The following is a 19,059-nucleotide window of genomic DNA, read 5'->3' as shown; positions in this document are numbered from 1 at the left end:
ATGCCCTCAAGATTCATCCACATTGTAGTATGTGTCAGAATTTCTTCCTTTTTAAGGCTGAATACTATTCCTTTGCATGTCTCTACCACATCTTATTCACCATCATTCATCCCTTGATGTACACTGGGTGACTTCCCCCTTTTGGCTATTGTGAATAATGATGCTATGAACATGGTTTACAAATGCCTTTTTGAGTTCCTGCTTTCCATTCTTTTGGGCATATGATACCCAGAAGTGGAATTGCTAGATTATATGGTCATTCTATTTTTAATTTTTTGAGGTACCACCATATTGTTTTACATTGCAGCTGTACCATATTATATTCACATCAACCAATTTTAACCGTTGTTAAGTGTACAGATCAGAGGCATTAAATATGTTCACACTGTTGAGCAGCCATCGGCACCATTCATGTCTTTAGGAGCTCTTTGAATTATAGAAAGAGCTCTCTGGGTGTTGAGGAACCATGCTCAGGAGAGTGAGTGGAAACAAAGGTTTATGTCGAGCAAGTGAACCTGTCATTGAAACCCCAAGGAAGTCCAGGCCTTCAGCTGGATTTGCCCACTTTTTCTGAGCCATAGGCATGTTTTAAAATGCAGCTTTCATTTTATACAGCAACTGAATATCTGATAGCAAAAGATTTCCCTGGAGAGAGCTTACCCATGGGGAGGAGGAAAAGGAGGCTGCTCTAATGAATAGATAAGCTTGATTTGTGTTTGGCAACATCCTTCACATTGAATTCCAGCAATTAGAGTAGGCAAGTCTCCTTTGTTTTCCTTTTCATTGCAAAAACAATAACAAAATAAAATATTATAGAATGTTTAGAAAACAGGAAAAAAAAATCCCTACTTATTTTTTTACAGCCTTCATGTGACCACCACCACCATGCATAACACTCATCTATGCAAGGAAGGGACCAAACATACTATTCGTCTTACTTCATTTAAGCTGCCCTGCAGTGGGGTGGGTCCCTGGTTCTGACCCATGGTATCTCTCTAATGCCCGGCTCTCAGCTCATACATTTGGCCCATCTTCCTCCACACCTGTGTCATTTTCTATAAAGTAGCCTTCATGAGGTTCCCAATTGTTTATTTTTCCAAGTGACATGAACTTTCCCTTTCTATTTTTGTTTTCAGTTCTTACCTTGTGCTGACAATCTCTGTTCATAGGAGCGCTACGGAATGATTCTGGACCAGGCTTCAGAGGCCTCGCCATCCACAAACGATCACCAGCAGGGCTTGGCTGTCCTCACAGGGCTACTATGTCAAACCATGCCACTTTCCTGAGGGTCATGGATGTGGGTGGGCAGTCCGGTGGGGTAGGTGTCCCTGACAGCTAGGTGAGACCTCAGCTCAGGAGAGGGTTCTGTTCTGGACTGTAGTCGAGAAAGAATTCAAGAGCAAGTCGAGCAGGTGCAAACAAACAGGAGTTTATTAAGGTGAAAGTACACCCTCAAGGAGGGAGTGCGGGCATGCCGGAGAGGTGAGCAGCCTGGCAAGGTTCAGGCTGGGTAGGCTTATAGCTGGAGTTTAAGCAGGGAATGGCATATTCATCCGGAGAGGTGGGGTTTGCTTGGAATGGGGAAGATTAGGGGCTATCCCTCTTTTTGTTCTGATATGGTCAGCCTTGGAACTGTCATGGAGAAAAGGGGTTTTTAGTATGCTATGCTAATGAACTTGTAATGCACTTTGGGGTAACTGTGGGTTACCTCTGTTCCCTATATAGAAGCTAGCTAGTTTGCTTTCTGTTTTATCAGTAGTAGCTTTCACTAGAATCTGTTTTGGCTTAACCTGCTTTGCTACCTGGCCACTCAAACTGGCCTCAAGCTACTAATACCTTTGGTTTCTTGACTCACCCAAGGTCTGTCGCTCTTCCTAAACTACACTGCCTATGTCACAGAGACTGTGCAAGGTGCAGGCTCTGGAGCCCACCTACCTGGGTTTTGGATCTGGCCTCTATCAATTTGACCTTGCAGAAATTGCTTAACTGGTTTGTGCCTCAGTTTCCCCATCCATGAAACGGGGATGTTAATAGTACCTGCTCCACTGGGCTGTTGTACGGATTAAATGGTATAACATACAGAGCATAGAAGACTGCCTGATACAGACTAATATGGTCCTTGTTGTTATTTAGTCATGGTTCTCCCACCAGCTCCATGCCCAATCTTGAGCTAGATCCGTATTCTCCCCCGAGCCTCAGTTTCCTCATTTGTAAAGTATTGGGTTGAACCAAAAGACCTTTAAGGGCTCTTCCTGTTCAACATTCTGTCACCAAGTTTTCCTTTAATCTTCCCCATGGGTTTAACTGCAATTGGGGGATGCAGGTCGGACCACAGAAGGACTGACAAACCTTGGTGGGGCAGGTGCCACCCCCCACATGGAGGAGAACCCCGCCTGGTGGCCAGCCCTGAGAGCAGAAGAGGGGAGAGAATGAGCTTGCCCTGGGAAACGGGGTGGGGTGAGGAGGCACCACACCCCAGGTTCCCAAGCTGAAAAGTGCTGGGAAGACTTTCCTAGCCTCTGCCTCCTCCCCCACCTGGTCCCAACCTTCCCTCTGGGCCCCAGTCGCCCAGATGGTCTAACTGGGAAGAAAAGAGGAAAATCCGTATCCAATCTGCTCTATTCAGAGCAATGGGAAGGAATCTGCATCTCAATTTTATCTTTGTGCTGAGCTTGGCTAAGCTTTGCCCCCCAAGTGGTGAGTGATGGGTGGGTGGGAAGATGGCATTCCCGCCCTGGTTGGGGAGCGAGGGGCGCCCCCCATGCCTTCCCACTCCCCACCAAACCGCAGACAAAATGCATTCTTTCCTGCTCTTGGTTTCCCCTATTTCCTCTTCTTTTCTTTTCCTTTTATTTTTCTCCCGCTTTCCCAGGCAGGCCGCCAAGTGGAGACTTTGAATAGAGGCAGGGAGGGAGGGGCCGGGAAGGAGCATCAGCAAGCCCCCTTCCCTGAAGGTCCTCCAGGGCTCAAGGGCTGAGCTGAGGTGGAGACCAAAAGGAGCATCTCCTTCTCTGACTCCCACCACGGCCGCTGCCTGTGGGCCTTGTGGCTGTCAGCGCACTGGGCTGGGAGGTCCGGGCTCTCTCCTGTCAGTGGGCAACCTCTGGAATTTCTTTCTCCAGAGCCGCTCAGGAAAAACTGGCTCCCAGAACCCAAACTCACTGGAGACAGATTTGCAACAGGAAGTCAGTTTAATAATGTATAGCTAGAAAGTACTCTTCTCCCTGGTCAGCAAGCCAACTCAGGAAAGCAAATCAAACTCCAGATGTTGTTTGGAGAGTGTGTGGAGCTAGGGCTGTGGAAGGCACCCAAGGGAGGGTGTCCAGGGAGGACGGTGGGTAGTGGCTCAGGGTGTGGCTTCTGCAGCAGACAATCCCTGGTTTAAATCCCATCTCTTATTAATTGGCACTGGGACCTCAGGCTTGTGTCTGAGCCTCTCTAACTTCCGTTTCCTTCTCTTAACTGCAAATGATGATCACAAGGGCATCTCTCAGCTTTCTTGCCAAATTGCCATGTAGACTTGCATGGAAAGAGCTTAGCACAGTGCCTGGCACATTCTCTATGCAAAGTAGCAATGTTTATTCAAGCCCTCATCTTTAAGGGTTGTAGATTGGCTCTTCCTTTCCAATCACACCCTTTTTATCAACCAAAAGGGAAGGGAACCCTGGCTGCTCCGGAAGGCCCCCTATCAGTCATTTGAGGGGTATCTGCTGCCTCCTTGGTGTGGCTTAGTGGTCTACGAGCCCCTACCTGTCCTCCAATCTTTCCCTGCTGCTCTCTGGGACAACCTCCTGCAGCTGAGCTGGCATGTCCTCCATGAGGTGCAAGTGGGGGCTGCAATCCACCCATGCTCCGGGTGTAGGGCTGGATTCTCTTGGAGGAAGAGGCACCCAGTTACAGTTTTGAGTTGCCCTGCAGACAGGTGGCCTGCTCTAACCCATCCCTCCCACTGTCAGTTGCCACCTAACTTCCCAAAGCACAGATCAGACCACATCCTTCTATTGCCCTAAACCATCAAGTCCTTTGCAGCAGAAAACCTCCTGAAGCTTTAGGTTTGTGCTAAATTCTCACCATGATTTGCCCCAAGTCTGCCTTCCCAGGCTTCTCTCCCTCTGCCTGCTTCTCCAGCCTCACTGGATTATGTGAGGATGGCCCAGGACCAAATCTTACCCGATGCCGTTTGCCATTCCATCAATCTGGTCTGCTCGTCACCCCTAATGGCTGGTGAAACACCCGCTTCGCTCCTGCAAGGCCCTATTTCAGTTCCTGTTCTCTGGGAGGTGTCTTAAAACCCCATCCCACTGGCATTGCTCTCACTTCCGTTTCCCCTGGCAGCTTGCCCCTCTGTCCAGACCCCTCATAATCTGTTTCCTGCTCATCTTCTACTCATGCTTCCATCTCCTTTTCGGACTGTGACCGCAGGAGAACTGGGACCCCTGTGTCCATCCTCACACTGAATGGGGTGACGAGAGGTTTGGCTGGCCGCGGTGTGGCACTTCACTTCTCCCCACCGTAGGAAAGTCTGGGCAGCTGGCTCTCAGGCAAGCCTGGGGAGGGTGCAGTTGTGCAAGGGGAACCCATAGGCAGGCCACTGGACTCTACGGGGGATTCAGCTCACACACATACACCCCCACTCTGCCCTGGTCTCCCCTGGTCCTTCTCCCCGGAGAGAAGAGCGAAGGTCCCTCTGTAACAGGGCCTACAGCAGCTCAGGCCTTGGCCCTCTGCCCTTCCCTTGCTCCCCTCCTCGATTCCATCAGCTAACCCTCCTCCCACTGTCAGTGCTGGGAAATGAGCCCTGGAGAAGTCCCACAGAAGGTGAGGCATCCTCAGGGGGAGCCTGGTGGGGGCGCGTTCCCTGTCACAGGCTTGCACATGCATTCACACCCCTTCAGGCACCATTAGGGTGACCCTATCCTGGAGACCACAGGGAATTGGGACAGCAGTGGGAAAGAAAGCGTTCTGTAGAAGCTCTGGCCAATGATTTGGGAAAATGCTTTCTTTTCACTGAGGGTTTCCCGAAATAGCAGGAGTCAGCTTGTGCCGTCTCCCTTCCCCCCATTCCTACAGCACCCTGCCAGGGTGCCAGTGACAAGCAGCTCCTAACCAAGCAGCAGCTCAGGCTTTCTGTGTCCCCTTACCCATCCAGACGCCAGGCCCCAGGTCACTGTCTCTGGTGACACACTGTTCCTTGGAGAAATGTCATCTCTCCTCTGTTAAACTATAAGGTCCTTTGAGGCAGGGACCACACTTCCATTCTGTGAGTGTCCCCATCCCTCACTTCCCCTATCTCTATGGGGACTGGCGCACAGTAGGTATTCAGCTAATGCTCGGTGAAGTATTCTATGCAAAGATGAACCTGGGAAGACACTTAGGTAACTAGCTAAATGGTTTATGTATATGAATACAAGTATAGGAATGATTTGAAGGGCCTACTCTGTGCCAGACTTAGTTCTGAATGTGTTACAAGCATCTCTTCAAGGCAGGGAACTACTGGCCTTATTTTACAGGTGATGAAACTCAGGTTTGAACCAAGTGAGGTAGCCTGTCAAGCTCAGGACTTTCTGTGGTTCTCTACAGCTCTCAGGAAGATCGGATGGCACTGCCAGTGGAGAAATTCTGGGAGCATTTAAACATAGATCAGACAAGTATGTAGAAATAGAAATTCCTGTTTGTTGTAGGCATATTTGGTTGTAAGTATGAGAAATCAAATTGTATGTGATAGGAATGGCACTTGGCTAATGATAACTGAGACCTGAACACAAGGGCCTAAACAAATTAGGAGTGAATTATTCTATAATAATAATAATAGCCAACCCTTAAACAACACCTACTTTGTGGCAGGTGCTGTTCTAAGCCTGGTAGACAAAATAACTCATTTAATCTTTGCACAAGTCCATGAGGTAGGTGTTTTTCTCCCCAGTTTACAAACAAGGAAACAGACACAAAAGTGTGATGGTCAAACATACAAAGGAAGTCTAGAGGTAGACAGACCAGAGATGAACCCGTCATCAACATGCCAGGGCCCACCTATCTTCCTGCACCACAGCCCTATCACGTGGCTAAAGGTCCATCCCATTTGTGGTCCAGGAGGAAGAAGGAAAGGCCTTTTATGGCACCTCCACGCAAGCCCACGGGCAAGTTCCTCCTGCATCTCACTGGCCACCCTGGTCTGGGAGGCTGGGAAAGGCTTTGAGCAGGGCTTTCCCACCCCCCACCCATGCAGGGGCACCTTAGGAAGGAAGAAGGCAAGAATGGACACAAAGGAAGGACACTGGCTGGGCAACTTGGTCTGACACAACTGGGACTGGCTTATGCAAAAACAAGAGGTTTTATTTGAAGGATCCAGGAGGGGGTGACTCCTGGAAGTAGAATGTAGTCAGACCAGGAAAAGGCTAGAGCTGGGAACAGGAAGGTTGTCAGCATCCCCAAGAGTCTCTGCTCTCTATCTTCTGCCACTGGTCCCTGTCTTCAGATCACCTCTGCTCCTCTCCTCAGCCCCCACGACGAGGGGAAGATGGCCATCCCACAGGCCCATCTTACATGCTCCAGGTTCCTCTACAAAGACTGACTTGACCCTGGGTGGGAGGTATACCCCATGGGAGAGCATCTGTTTGGTCTGTTTGACCACATGACTATCCTTGGTACGAGCAGGTATGATGGGTGGGGATGAGGCTGCCTGAGGCCTACACCCTTGACCTGTGGGTGGAGGGGAGATAATTTCCAAAGATAGGGAATTCTTGGGAGTTGGAAAGTCACCATCCCTCATCCAGATATCTAGGATTCTGCTCAAAAAGTCAGACCCTGTACCACTCTCAAGGAGGTGGGGATTGACCACCCCTCCTTTTCTCAGCAGGGCACCCATTCTGCTGCAAGCCCTGGTTCATTGAGCTCGGCCCTGACCACCCACACCCCGCACTCCAGCCCCATTCCTCAACGCCCTGCTCCTTTGGTCGGTCCCTCCTTCGCATGCCTCTTGAGGTCTTCAGGCTCCCTTGCCAAGGGCAGAGGAAGTCCTTGAAGGTGCAGGCCAAGAGGCCTGTGCACAGGCGCTGGGGATCCCTAAGTCAGCTCCTTGGCCTGCCTTGTGCTTCGAAGCATTGGGAGGCTCGTCTGCATAAAGGCTTTTCCTGCTCCTCCCTGATTCCCACCAGCCTGCCTGTCGGCGTCTGGATGTGCCTGGTGTGTACATTCATCTGCTGCTCTGGCTCTCTCCCCGCCATCTCCTGCCTCACCTGCGGAGAGGAGATCTGGAAGCCAGCTCCTGTCCTCAGCCCCTCCTTACCCCGTTCATGTGCTGTGTTCCCTTCTCTGACCAAACAGCAAATGTGCACTGTACTGGGGCCCAGGTGGACGAAGTGATATTAATCTAGCAATTATTGACTCAGGAGGGACTTGGTGGACATATTTACATAAAGGCCATAATGTGAGTGGAGCTTCGGCTGCAGAAATTCAGTATTTCAAACCCTGGAGCCTTGTTGAGGAGAAGGACCCAGGGTGTGCTCTTAATTCAGGAGCTCGGGGTCTGGCCACAGAGGGCCAGGCCTGGAAGCCCTGGGAATGGTGGTCAGACCCTGGGTTGGGGAGGCAGGGAGGCCTGGGAAGGGACATGGGGCAGGTGAGGGTTAGGAATAATGAGGGGAGGGCAGTTGACACACCACCTTAGAGGTCCCAGAGGGGCTGATGGAGGAAAGCCCCAGCTAAGGTCTGAAAAGATGCTATTTGCATATGCCTTGACTACCACCAGTTGGGTGTTGAATCAGCCAGGGTCCCCCAGGAAGCAGATGGCACACCCAGATTGGGAATTGTGAGGACAGTTTAATCAAGGAACTATTTACAAAGGTGTGGGAAAGGGGCTGGGAACCATATGGGGCCCTCCCTGTGCAGGACCCCTGGGATGGGAGTGAGGGATGAAGGGAGGGGGAGGGAGCTGAAACCTGCATGTGGACTAACGGAGGACGGGTCTGACCTTCTGCAGAAGGAAACAGCTGCTCCCTCTGCTGCCTCCTGCCTTCCCCCCAACTTCTGCCAGTGCCTCCCACTGGGGAAACGGAGGGAAGGAGGCCCCTGAGCCGTCCAGGCACGGAGCAGGGAGGAGGAGAGAGACAAACAGAAGGCACCTGCACAGGTGTCCGAGGGCAAAGGGGAATTGCTGGGCCGGCCGCCCCTCTCCCTCCAGGGCACCAGAGGAGCGCTCACTAACTGATGTGCACTCTCAGCCAGGCACTGTTCTAGGCCTTTCCAAGGCAGTAACTCCCTTACCCCTTACAACTGCTGGAGGAGTTGATACTGTTGTTTGTACTCCCAATTTGAGGAAACAAAGGCAGGGAGAGGGTAAGTATTTTTCCCTGGAGCCGCACAACTGATAAGAAGAGCTGGGATTTGAAATTAGGTTGACTGGCCCCAGAGAGTTGGCACTGCCCTTTGATTCCTCATTTCCTTGAGGCCAGGAATCAGCGTCAAGGAAAGGAGGTGGTGGGCACCAGGGACAGGACAGTAGTGCCAAGCCCCGTGCAGCAAGAAGGACCCAGCTTAGCACTGAGGACTCACTCCATGTAAGCCAAAGAGTGAAAAATTGCTCCAGGGAGTGGGTGTCAAGCCAGTTCTGCCCCAGAAGGTCTCTGCTAAGAGAGATGGCCAGGCTTCCCTGCGGAGAGGCAGAGAATTCCACAGCTGAACCTGAGGATGACGGGACCAGCGGTGCTCTAGCGACTAATGCCCCTGGGATGCACAGTGGACAGGCTAAGGGAGAAGGGGTCTCTGCTGGATGCCCACACTGTCATCAGTGGGGTATGTCCTTGAAGTCTTGAATCAGTGCAATGATAGGTGTTATCCCATTTCACACACATGTGAAGAAACAGGAAGAAAGTTTTCCTACTGTAGTTTTCCGGTCCTGCAGTGAGGGAGTGGCAGGTTGAAGGGAAGAGAGAGGAGGGTCTTGGAGCAGGAAGGAAGCCCACGGGCCTCTAGTCCTGGGGGAGGCTCCCAGGATCACCTATGGGATCACTCACCTGTGGCCCCAGGACACCACCCCCAGTGGAAGTGATTCTCATTCACTCCCAGCCCCCAGAGAGATCCCTGATCTAATTTAACCTTTTATTTCATGGATGAGGAAAATGATACCAATGAGACGGGTTAGGGACCTGTGAGGGCCATGGGGCCAACAAGGCTTCATGACACGTTGGATAGGCCGACAAAGGAGATGTGGGAGCTGATTCAGAGGGTCCAAGGCAGGTCTCCAGAGCAGCTGGCGGGCTGCTCCATAGTAAAAGTTTTAAGTAAACAACCTAGTTTTTTAAATATTTATTGAGTAGGTAATATTAAACATATTTAATACTCAAAAATGAAAATAATATAAAAAGGTATATATTGAGAAGCCTGGATGACCATTTTGCTATTTGTAGGTAACCTTTTTTTAAAAAATCAGTTTTGGTTCATTTTTCTACCATATGTTAATGTTATTCAGCAAATATAAATATATAGTCTTATTTCTACCCTCTTTTTAACACAAAAGTCACATGCTATTACACTGTTCTGTCCCTTGCTTTTTTCACTCATATACCTGGAGATTACTCCATATCATATTTTAGAGAAAATCCCTTTTCTATTCTAAAGCTGCATAGTATTCTATTACAAAGATGTACCATAGCTATTCAAGCAGTCTCAGGCTGCTAGCTATTTGGCTGTTTCCTGTCTCCTGCTATTTCAAAGAATGCCATAGGGAATGATCCTGTGTATAAGTTGCCTTGTGCATGTGATGGCACCTTATATAAAATCAATGGATACTTATATAAAATCAATGAAAGTGAATGACTAGAGAAGAGAGTTTTTAACAAATATAAAATACAAGCCTAAACATTTTGTTATTAGATACAATAGACATAAAAGGTACTCTGCTAAATTACTGTAAAGGCTTTAAAAACTTACTCTCAAATACCTGCATTTATCTTACCACAAAGTCATTCCAGTTTGTGGAACACCACGAGTCAGTGGGCCACACTTTTGAGTAGCATTGGTTTCGACTCCCAGAAATTAGGTCAGAGGGTAAATGCCTCTGTTGTTTTGCCAGATATTGCCAGAGTCCTCTCCATGGGGTTATCCCATTTTGCACAACCCCCGGCAGTAGATGAGAGTGCCCTTGTTCCCACAGACTCACCAAGAGTGTGTCATCTCACTTGGATTTTTGCTAATCTGGTAGGTGAGCCGTGGTATCTTAGTCTAAGCTTTAACTTGTGTTACTCTTATTTTGAGTGAAAACAGTCATTCATATTTTGAAATCCTGTTTATACTTACTTTCTTTGCCCCCTTTTCTACTGGATTATGGTTCTTTTTCTCTTGATTCCCAGGAATTCTTTATATACTAGGAATATTAGTCCCTTGTCTATGATATGAATTGCAAATATTTTTTTCAGTTTGTCATTTGTCTTTTGATTTTGCTTGGTATTTGTTTTGTCGGGGAGAGAGGACATGTAGAAGTTTATTAGTTTTATGTAGTTAAATTTGTCAATCTTTTATTTAATACCTTCTGGATTTTGAGTCATGGTTCTCCACTCCAAGGTTATAAAGAATTCTACCCACATTTTCTTCTAGTATTTTTATGGTTTTATTTGTAACATTTAAATATCTTATCCAATTGGAAATTTTCCTAGTATAAAGTATGAGTATGGATCCAACTTTATCTTTTTACAAAAGGCCACCCACTTGCCCTAGCTCCATTTACTAAAATCTCTAGGATACTAATTTTAAGCTATTTGGGAGCATAATAGAAAAGGCTCTATAATTTATCAGTTTGTCCAGAATACCATTACAAGGGAAATTAGCTTTCAAGATATGATCTATAACTTCACATTACCAGAGCAAACTCTAAATAATATAAACAAAATATAAATTTATTTCTAAAGACAAACAAGCAAACAAACAAAACCTATGGGGCTGATGACCACCTTGGAGGAAGTTGGGAGATGTGGGCATTGCTGAGGGAGCTTGTGGTGAGGTTATTTGCATTGCAGGTCTTCCCCCAGCCTGCCTCTGGGAGCCGGGACTGCAAAGGGGCCTGCCATGGTGTTCCTGGGACCCCCGGCTGCCACCCTGTTGCTGCCCAGCCTCACACTGCTGGTGTTCCACCTCTCCAGCTCCCAAGATGTCGCCAGTGAACCCAGCAGTGAGCAGCAGCTGTGCACCCTGAGGGAACACCCCACCGTGGCCTTTGCAGGTGAGAGCCACTTCTTGCTCAGTCCTTTTTTTGCAATGACAGTGTCTTGGCTTAGGCAGGACTCCAGCTAGGTCCTCCAGCTGCTGGAAATTCCAGCATATTCATTTCAGGTAGACTCCAGACAATCTTCTAGGGACAGATGTGAGAAGGATGGGCAGCCATGGGCTGAGGGGTGTGATTTCAGTTTCCAGACAATTCATCCAGGCTCTTCATCCATGTCTACCTGGGGGCAGAGGGGTCTTTCTCTGGGATTCTTTTGTCAGGGAACAAGGGTGTGGATGCCCTGGGTGGGTTGGCTAAGCATTGGTTAGTCTCAGCTCTAGCTCTTTCGGAAGCATGAGCTCATTTTTGGCTTCCCTCAGGGGAAGAATGAAGACGCCTCACTCAGTAGGAAGTGCCTGGAGACCTCTGGAAAGCTTCCTCTTGCTCTAGGACAGCTACAGGGATGCCTGATTTGGGGCCCCTGGGGGTCCCCAGGAAAGGGGCCTTGATGACTAATAGCTCCTTGTCCAACAAGGGAGGGAATGAGAGTGTCCTATTAGAGGGTTTCCCAAACTGGGATTTGTGAATCACCAGACTTACTCTGAGGGATCCATAAATTCTCAATAAGAGTTTCTAAAATTAGTATATACATTTAATGATAATCTAAAACCAAAACAAAACACAAAGAGGATTAAAGATGGCACGTGAGAGGTGAAACAGAGGCTTCCTCCTAAAACCACATATAATATGAAAATATAATTAATACAACTAATTCTGAAAGAGCAACAGGAAAGAGGGCTGTGCCAAACTGCATACACCTGGAGAAAAGAATAAACCTCACAGAAACAGGATAATATACCAAAGCTGTGGCCTGGTTGGACCCAAGCCTTTCCCCCACTCCAGCTCACCAGTGGGAAGAAGAAAAACAGAGCAGGGAGGGAGTGGAGGCCTGGGACTGCTGAATACCTAACTTCAGAGATCTGCTCTGGGAGGACAAACCTACATTTGATGGTGCTTTCATGGTACTCTTGTTGATTAGGGGGTTGGAAAGCTAAGAGAGACAGAATACCTGGGGAGAGACTGAGATTCCAGCCACCTGTGGAAAGCAGGTATCCTTATCTGGCTGATCTGGGACAAAAGAAAGGCGGGCAGTCTGAGAGACTTCCTAACAGCAAGAGGGCTGCTAAAGGGGCAAGGATTGCATAGAGCTTACTGCTCAGGAGAAAGGACAGGTAGACAAAATTGTCCAGGTGCACTCTGCCCAAAAAGTTGGAAACTTTCTCAATCTTCAGGTGCTCCAGTGCCCTGGCTGGCTACACAGCTGGAAGGACACCCCCTCCATGATTTGCAGCCCACTGCACCTTTCTCCAGGCCTGCCCCACCTGGTTCGCAAACCAGCAAACCCTACCCTGGCATTAGGCCAGCCAGAGGGAAGCCCCATCTACAGCAACTACAAATGCAAAGCATAGAGACTTATACCTGTGTGCTCGGCCCACTGGTTCTGGCAGTGGAGGCAGGCATAGCAGCCAGGAAGGAGGAAACAGCTCTTTCATCCCCCCAGGCACCAATACTGCTTCCCTGCAATCCCCAACATTGCTTCAGGGGCTGAGCAGCTTCAGAGAGTAGAGCTTCTGGGCACTAGAGGGCACCACATACAAATATGAAATGCCAAAGGAACCTGGTACAGAGTAAAATTATGAATACAACACCTGACAAACATTCAAATGAAATCGACCTCATGAATCTTCCTGAAAGGGATTTCAAAATAAAAATCAAGAACTCAGGAATGAATTCCGGTCAGAGATCCAATCATTGAAGAGCACAATGGAGGCTATTAAAAGCAGATTAGATATGGTGGAGGACACGATAAATGAAATAGACACTAGAGAAGAGGAATACAAAGAAGCTGAGGCACAGAGAAACAAGGATCTCTAAGAATGAAAGAATATTGAGAGAACTGTGTGACCAATCCAAATGGAACAATATTTGCATTATAGGGGTACCAGAAGAAGAGGAGAGAGAGAAAGGGATAGAAAGTGTCTTTGAGGAGGTAATTGCTAAAAACTTCCCCAATCTGGGTAAGGAGATAGTCTCTCAGGCCATGGAGGTGCACAGATCTCCCAAAACAAGGGACTCAAGGAAGACAACACCAAGACATATAGTAATTAAAATGGCAAGGATAAGGACAGACTATTAAAAGCAGCCAGGGAGAGAAATAAGATTACATACAAAGGAAAGTCCATCAGGCTATCATCAGATTTCTCAGCAGAAACCTTACAGGCCAGAAGGGAGTGGCATGATGTATTTAATGCAAAGAAGCAGAAGGGCCTCAAACCACGAATACTTTATACGGTAAGATTATAATTTAAATTTGAAGGAGGGATTAAACAATTTCTAAATAAGCAAAAGCTGAGAGAACTTACCTCCCATAAACCATCTCTACAGTGTATTTTGGAGGGACTGCTATAGATGGAAGTGTTTCTAAGGTTTAATAGCTGTCACCAGAGGTAATAAAACAACAGTAAAGAAAGTAGAACAGTTAATTACTAAGCAAATCCAAAACTAAATCAACTATCCCCAAAGTCAATCAAGAGATAGACAAAGAGTACAGAATATGATACCAAATATATAAAGAATGGAGGAGGAAGAAAAAGCAAGAGAAAAAAAGAACCTTTAGATTGTGTTTGTAATAGCATATTAAGTGAGTTAAGTTAGATTCTTAGATAGTAAGGAAGTTAACCTTGAACCTTTGGTAACCACGAATCTAAAGCCTGCAATGGCAATAAGTACATACCGATCGATAATCACCCTAAATGTAAATGGACTGAATGCACCAAGCAAAAGACACAGAGTCACTGAATGGATAAAAAAACCAGACCCATCTATATGCTGCCTACAAGAGACTCACTTCAAACCCAAGGACATACACAGACTAAAAGTGAAGGGATGGAAAAACATACTTCATGCAACCAATATGGAGAAAAAAGCAGGAGTTGCAGTACTTGTATCAGATAAAATAGACTTCAAAACAAAGAAAGTCACAAGAGACAAAGAAGGACATTACATAATGATTAAGGGGTCAATCCAACAACAAGATATAACCATTATAAATATCTATGCACCCAACACAGGAGCACCCACATATGTGAAACAAATACTAACTGAATTAAAAGGGGAAATAGAATGCAATGCATTCATTCTAGGGGATTTCAACACTCCGCTCACTCCAAAGGATAGATCAACCAGACAGAAAATAAGTAAGGAGACAGAGGCACAGAATAAAACATTAGAACAGATGAACCTAGCAGATATCTTCAGAACTCTGCACCCAAAAGCAGCAGAATACACATTCTTCTCAAAAGCACATGGACCATTTTCAAGAATAGATCATATACTAGGCCACAAAAAGAGCCTCAGTAAATTCAAAAAGATTGAAATTGTACCAACCAGTTTCTTAGACCACAAAGGTATGAAACGAGAAATAAACTACACAAAGAAAATGAAAAACCCCACAAACACATGGAGCATGGAGGCTTCACAACATGCTTCTAAATAACCAATGGATCAATGACCAAATAAAAGATCAATATATGGAGACAAATGGCAACAATAATTCAACGCTGCAAAATCTGTGGGATGCAGTCAAGGCCGTGCTAAGAGGAAAGTATATTGCAATACAGGCCTACCTCAGGAAAGAAGGACAATCCCATATGAGCAGTCTAAACTCACAATTAATGAAACTAGAAAAAGAAGAACAAATGAGGCCCAAAGTCAGTAGGAGGGACATAATAAAGATTAGAGCATAAATAAATAAAATCAAGAAGAATAAAACAATAGAATCAATGAAAGCAAGAGCTGGCTATTCGAGAAAATAAACAAAATAGATAAACCCCTAGCCAGACTTATCAAGAAAAAAAGACAATCTACAAACATAAACAGAATCAGAAACAAGAAAGGAAAAATCACTATGGACACCACAGAAATACAAAGAATTATTAGAGAATACTATGAAAAATTATATGCCAACAAATTGGATAACCTAGAAGAAATGGATAACTTTCTAGAAAAATACAACCTTCCAAGTCTGACCCAGAAAAAATCAGAAAATCTGAACAGACCAATTACCACCAATGAAATTGAATTGGTAATCAAAAAACAACCTAAGAACAAAATCCTGGACCAGATGGCTTCACTGCTGTATTTTATCAAACATTTAGTGAAGACCTAATACCCATCCTCCTTAAAGTTTTCCAAAAAGCAGAAGAGGAGGAATACTTCCAAACTGATGCTATGAGGCCAGCATCACTCTAATACCAAAACCAGGCAAAGACACCACAAAAAAAGAAAATTACAGACCAATATCCCTGATGAACATCGAGGCAAAAATACTCAACAAAATATTAGCAAACCAAATTCAAAAATACATCAAAAAGATCATCCATTATGATCAAGTAAGATTTATTCCAGGGATGTAAGGGTGGCACAGCATTTGAAAATCCATCAACATCATCCACCACATCAAAAAAAAGGACAAAAACCACATGATCATCTCCATAGATGCTGAAAAGCATATGACAAAATTCAACATCCATTCATGATAAAAACTCTCAACAAAATGGGTATAAAGGGCAAGTACCTTAACATAATAAAGGCTATATATGACAAACCCACAGCCAACATCATACTTAACAGTGAGAAGCTGAAAGCTTTTCCTTTAAGATTGGGAACAAGACAAGGATGCCCACTCTCCCCACTTCTAATCAACATAGTACTGGAGGTCCTAGCCTCGGCAATCAGACAACACAAAGAAATAAAAGGCATCCAGATTGGCAAGGAAGAAGTTAAACTGTCCCTCTTTGCAGATGACATGATATTGTACATAAAAAACCATAAAGAATCCACTCCAAAACTACTAGATCTAATATCTGAATTCAGCAAAGCTACAGGATACAAAATTAATACACAGAGATCTGTTGCATTCCTATACACTAATGGTGAACTAGCAGAAAGAGAAATCAGGAAAACAATTCCATTCACAGTTGCATCAAAAAGAATAAAATACCTGCCTAAAGCAATCTACAGATTCAATGCAATTCCTATCAAAATACCAACAGCATTCTATGATGAACTAGAGCAAATCGTTCTAAAATTCATATGGAACCACAAAAGACCCTGAATATTCAAAGAAATCCTGAGAAGGAAGAATAAAGCTGGTGAGATTATGCTCCCCAACTTCAAGCTCTACTACAAAGCCACAGTAATCAAGACAATTTGGTACTGGCACAAGAACAGACCCATAGACCAATGGAACAGACTAGAGAGCCCTGATATAAACCCAACCATATATGGTCAATTAATATACAATAAAGGAGCCATGGACATACAATGGAGAAATGATAGCCTCTTCAACAACTGGTGTTGGCAAAACTGGACAGCTACATGCAAGAGAATGAAACTGGATTATTGTTTAACCCCATACACAAAAATAAACTTGAAATGGATCAAAGACCTGAATGTAAGTCATGAAACCGTAAAACTCTTAGAAAACAACATAGGCAAAAATCTCCTGAATATAAGAATGAGCAACTTCTTCCTGAATGCACCTCCTGGAGCAAGGGTAACAAAAGCAAAAATGAACACATGGGACTACATCAAACTAAAAAGTTCCTGTACAGCAAAGGACACCATCAACAGAACAAAAAGGCATCCTACAGTATGGGAGAATATATTCATAAATGACAGATCTGACAAGGGGTTAACATCCGAAATATATAAAGAACTCACACACCTCAACACTGAAAGAGCAAATAACCTGATTAAAAAATGGGTGGAGGATATGAAGAGACAATTATCCAGAGAAGAAATTCAGATGGCCAACAGACACATGAAAAGATGCTCCACATCACTAATCATCAGGGAAATGCATATTAAAACCACAATGCGATATCACCTCACACCAGTAAGGCTGGTCAGCATCGAAAAGACTAAGAACAACAAATGGTGGCAAGGATGCGGAGAAAGGGGAACCCTCCTACACTGTTGGTGGGAATGTAAGCTAGTTCATCCATTGTGGAAAGCAATATGGAGGTTCCTCAAAAAACTAAAAATAGAAATACCATTTGACCTGGCAATCCCACTCCTTGGAATTTATCCAAAGAATACAACTTCTCAGACTCAAAAAGACATATGCATCGCTATGTTTATTACAGCACTATTTACAATAGCCAAGATATGGAAGCAACCTAAGTGTCCATCAGTAGATGAATGGATAAAGAAGAGATGGTACATATACACAATGGAATACTATTCAGCCATAAGAAAGAAAGAAATCCTACCATTTGCAACAACATGGATGGAGCTGGAGGATATTATGCTCAGTGAAATAAGCCAGGCGGAGAAAGACAAGTGCCAAATGATTTCCCTCATTTGTGGAGTATAACAACGAAGCAAAACTGAAGGAACAAAATAGCAGCAGACTCACAGACTCCAAGAAGGGACTAGTGGTTACCAAAGGGGGTGTGTGTGGGAAGGCAGGTCTGGAGAGAGGGAGATGAGGATTGAGGCGTATTATGTGTAGTACACATGGTGTGGGACGTCACGGGCAAACAGTGTAGCACAGAGAAGGCAAACAGTGAATCTGTGGCATCTTACTACACTGATGGACAGTGAATGCACTGGGGTATGGGGGGGACTTGATAATATGGGTGAATGTAGTAACCGCATTGTTTGTCATGTGAAACCTTCATAAGAGTGTATATCAATAATACCTTAATAAAAAGTTTAAAAAAAATCACCAATACCAGAGCATCCCAGATGTTCTCTCATGACCTGTTAGCCAGTCTGGGGCTCCCTGGTGGTGAGGTAACATCCACACTTCAGGATCTGTCACCTGCATGGCAGCTCACACCAGGATCTGCAAGGAAGCCTCAGGGTTCCCCAGGTTCTTAAGTCTGAGAACCATCTGTCCTGTTTCCTCTTCACAATACCTGGTGGGGAGACAGGACAAGGACTACTGCCTTTTATAAATGGGAGGGCTGAGGCGTAGCACCTTGGAGAGATTTGACATTGCCTCCCGACTCCCATCCAGGGCTCTCCACTCCCCACGGCTGAGTGATCGGGTGCTCCCCCATCAGGTGCCCTGGGCAGGAGGATGCACAGCCTGTGCACCAGGATTGCTGTACAGCCACCAAGAGGGGCAGGTGGCAAAACAAATCCATGAGCGCAAGGCTGGCATGGGATTTGGGGTGGGGTTGGGGGGCCTATGGATAGGGGTTGGGGGCAGCAAGTTGGGAAGTCTGGGTGCATTGCAGAAGTGTGGGATTCCCAGATGTGGTCCTGCCCCCTTCTCTGGGATGAGCGGTTCCTCTCTGTGCTGTCTTGCTTGAGCTGGGATCCAAGGCTTTGAAGGCTTAAGTGGATTAAAGTAAATTAGCAATGTCCCTAAGCCTACAAAACATGCACACACCCTCAGGCTTCTGACGGCCCCCAGAGTGCTGGTGGCTGTCCGGTAAGGGAGGGTCCGAGTTGGGACAGGAAGAGCAGGAGTCCGAGGGCCGGCCTCCTCATGCTGGCGGCCCCTGGTGTGGCTCCTGATGAACCACTTCTCAGGGGATTTGGAGGGGGCGGGTGTGGGGGTCACTACTGGCCTGGCTGAGTCCGGGGGCAGGGACAATGGAGGAAGAGGGAATTCCTGTCCCCCAGCCAGGCTGGCCTGTGCTGGAGCAAACTGGGTGGGACTGGGGGTGGCAGGGAGAGAAATGATATGTTGCTTGAGTGCCTGGCGTCCTTGACACCAGTGTTGATCACCTGAAGGTATAAATTACTTGAACAAAGCTAACTTCCCACCGGTCGTCCTCTTTCCGAAT

The 19,059-nt window shown here is 46.2% G+C and overlaps 1 protein-coding gene across 4 annotated transcripts in view; it reads left to right on the top strand.

Moving 5' to 3' along the window:
• Positions 1–19,059, top strand: part of SEMA5B (semaphorin 5B) — a 125,946-nt gene that overhangs the window by 69,877 nt on the left and 37,010 nt on the right. For all 4 annotated transcript variants that reach the window (XM_057503302.1, XM_057503299.1, XM_057503298.1 and 1 more), the window contains one exon: positions 11,010–11,212. In XM_057503302.1, the coding sequence (XP_057359285.1) occupies positions 11,059–11,212 (154 nt within the window). In that variant the 5' untranslated portion in view covers positions 11,010–11,058. The remainder of the gene's footprint in view (positions 1–11,009; positions 11,213–19,059) is intronic.

The sequence above is a fragment of the Manis pentadactyla genome, chromosome 1, assembly GCF_030020395.1.
Source record: "Manis pentadactyla isolate mManPen7 chromosome 1, mManPen7.hap1, whole genome shotgun sequence".
Taxonomy (NCBI): Eukaryota; Metazoa; Chordata; class Mammalia; order Pholidota; family Manidae; genus Manis; species Manis pentadactyla.
This window is presented reverse-complemented; position numbering and strand designations above follow the sequence as displayed.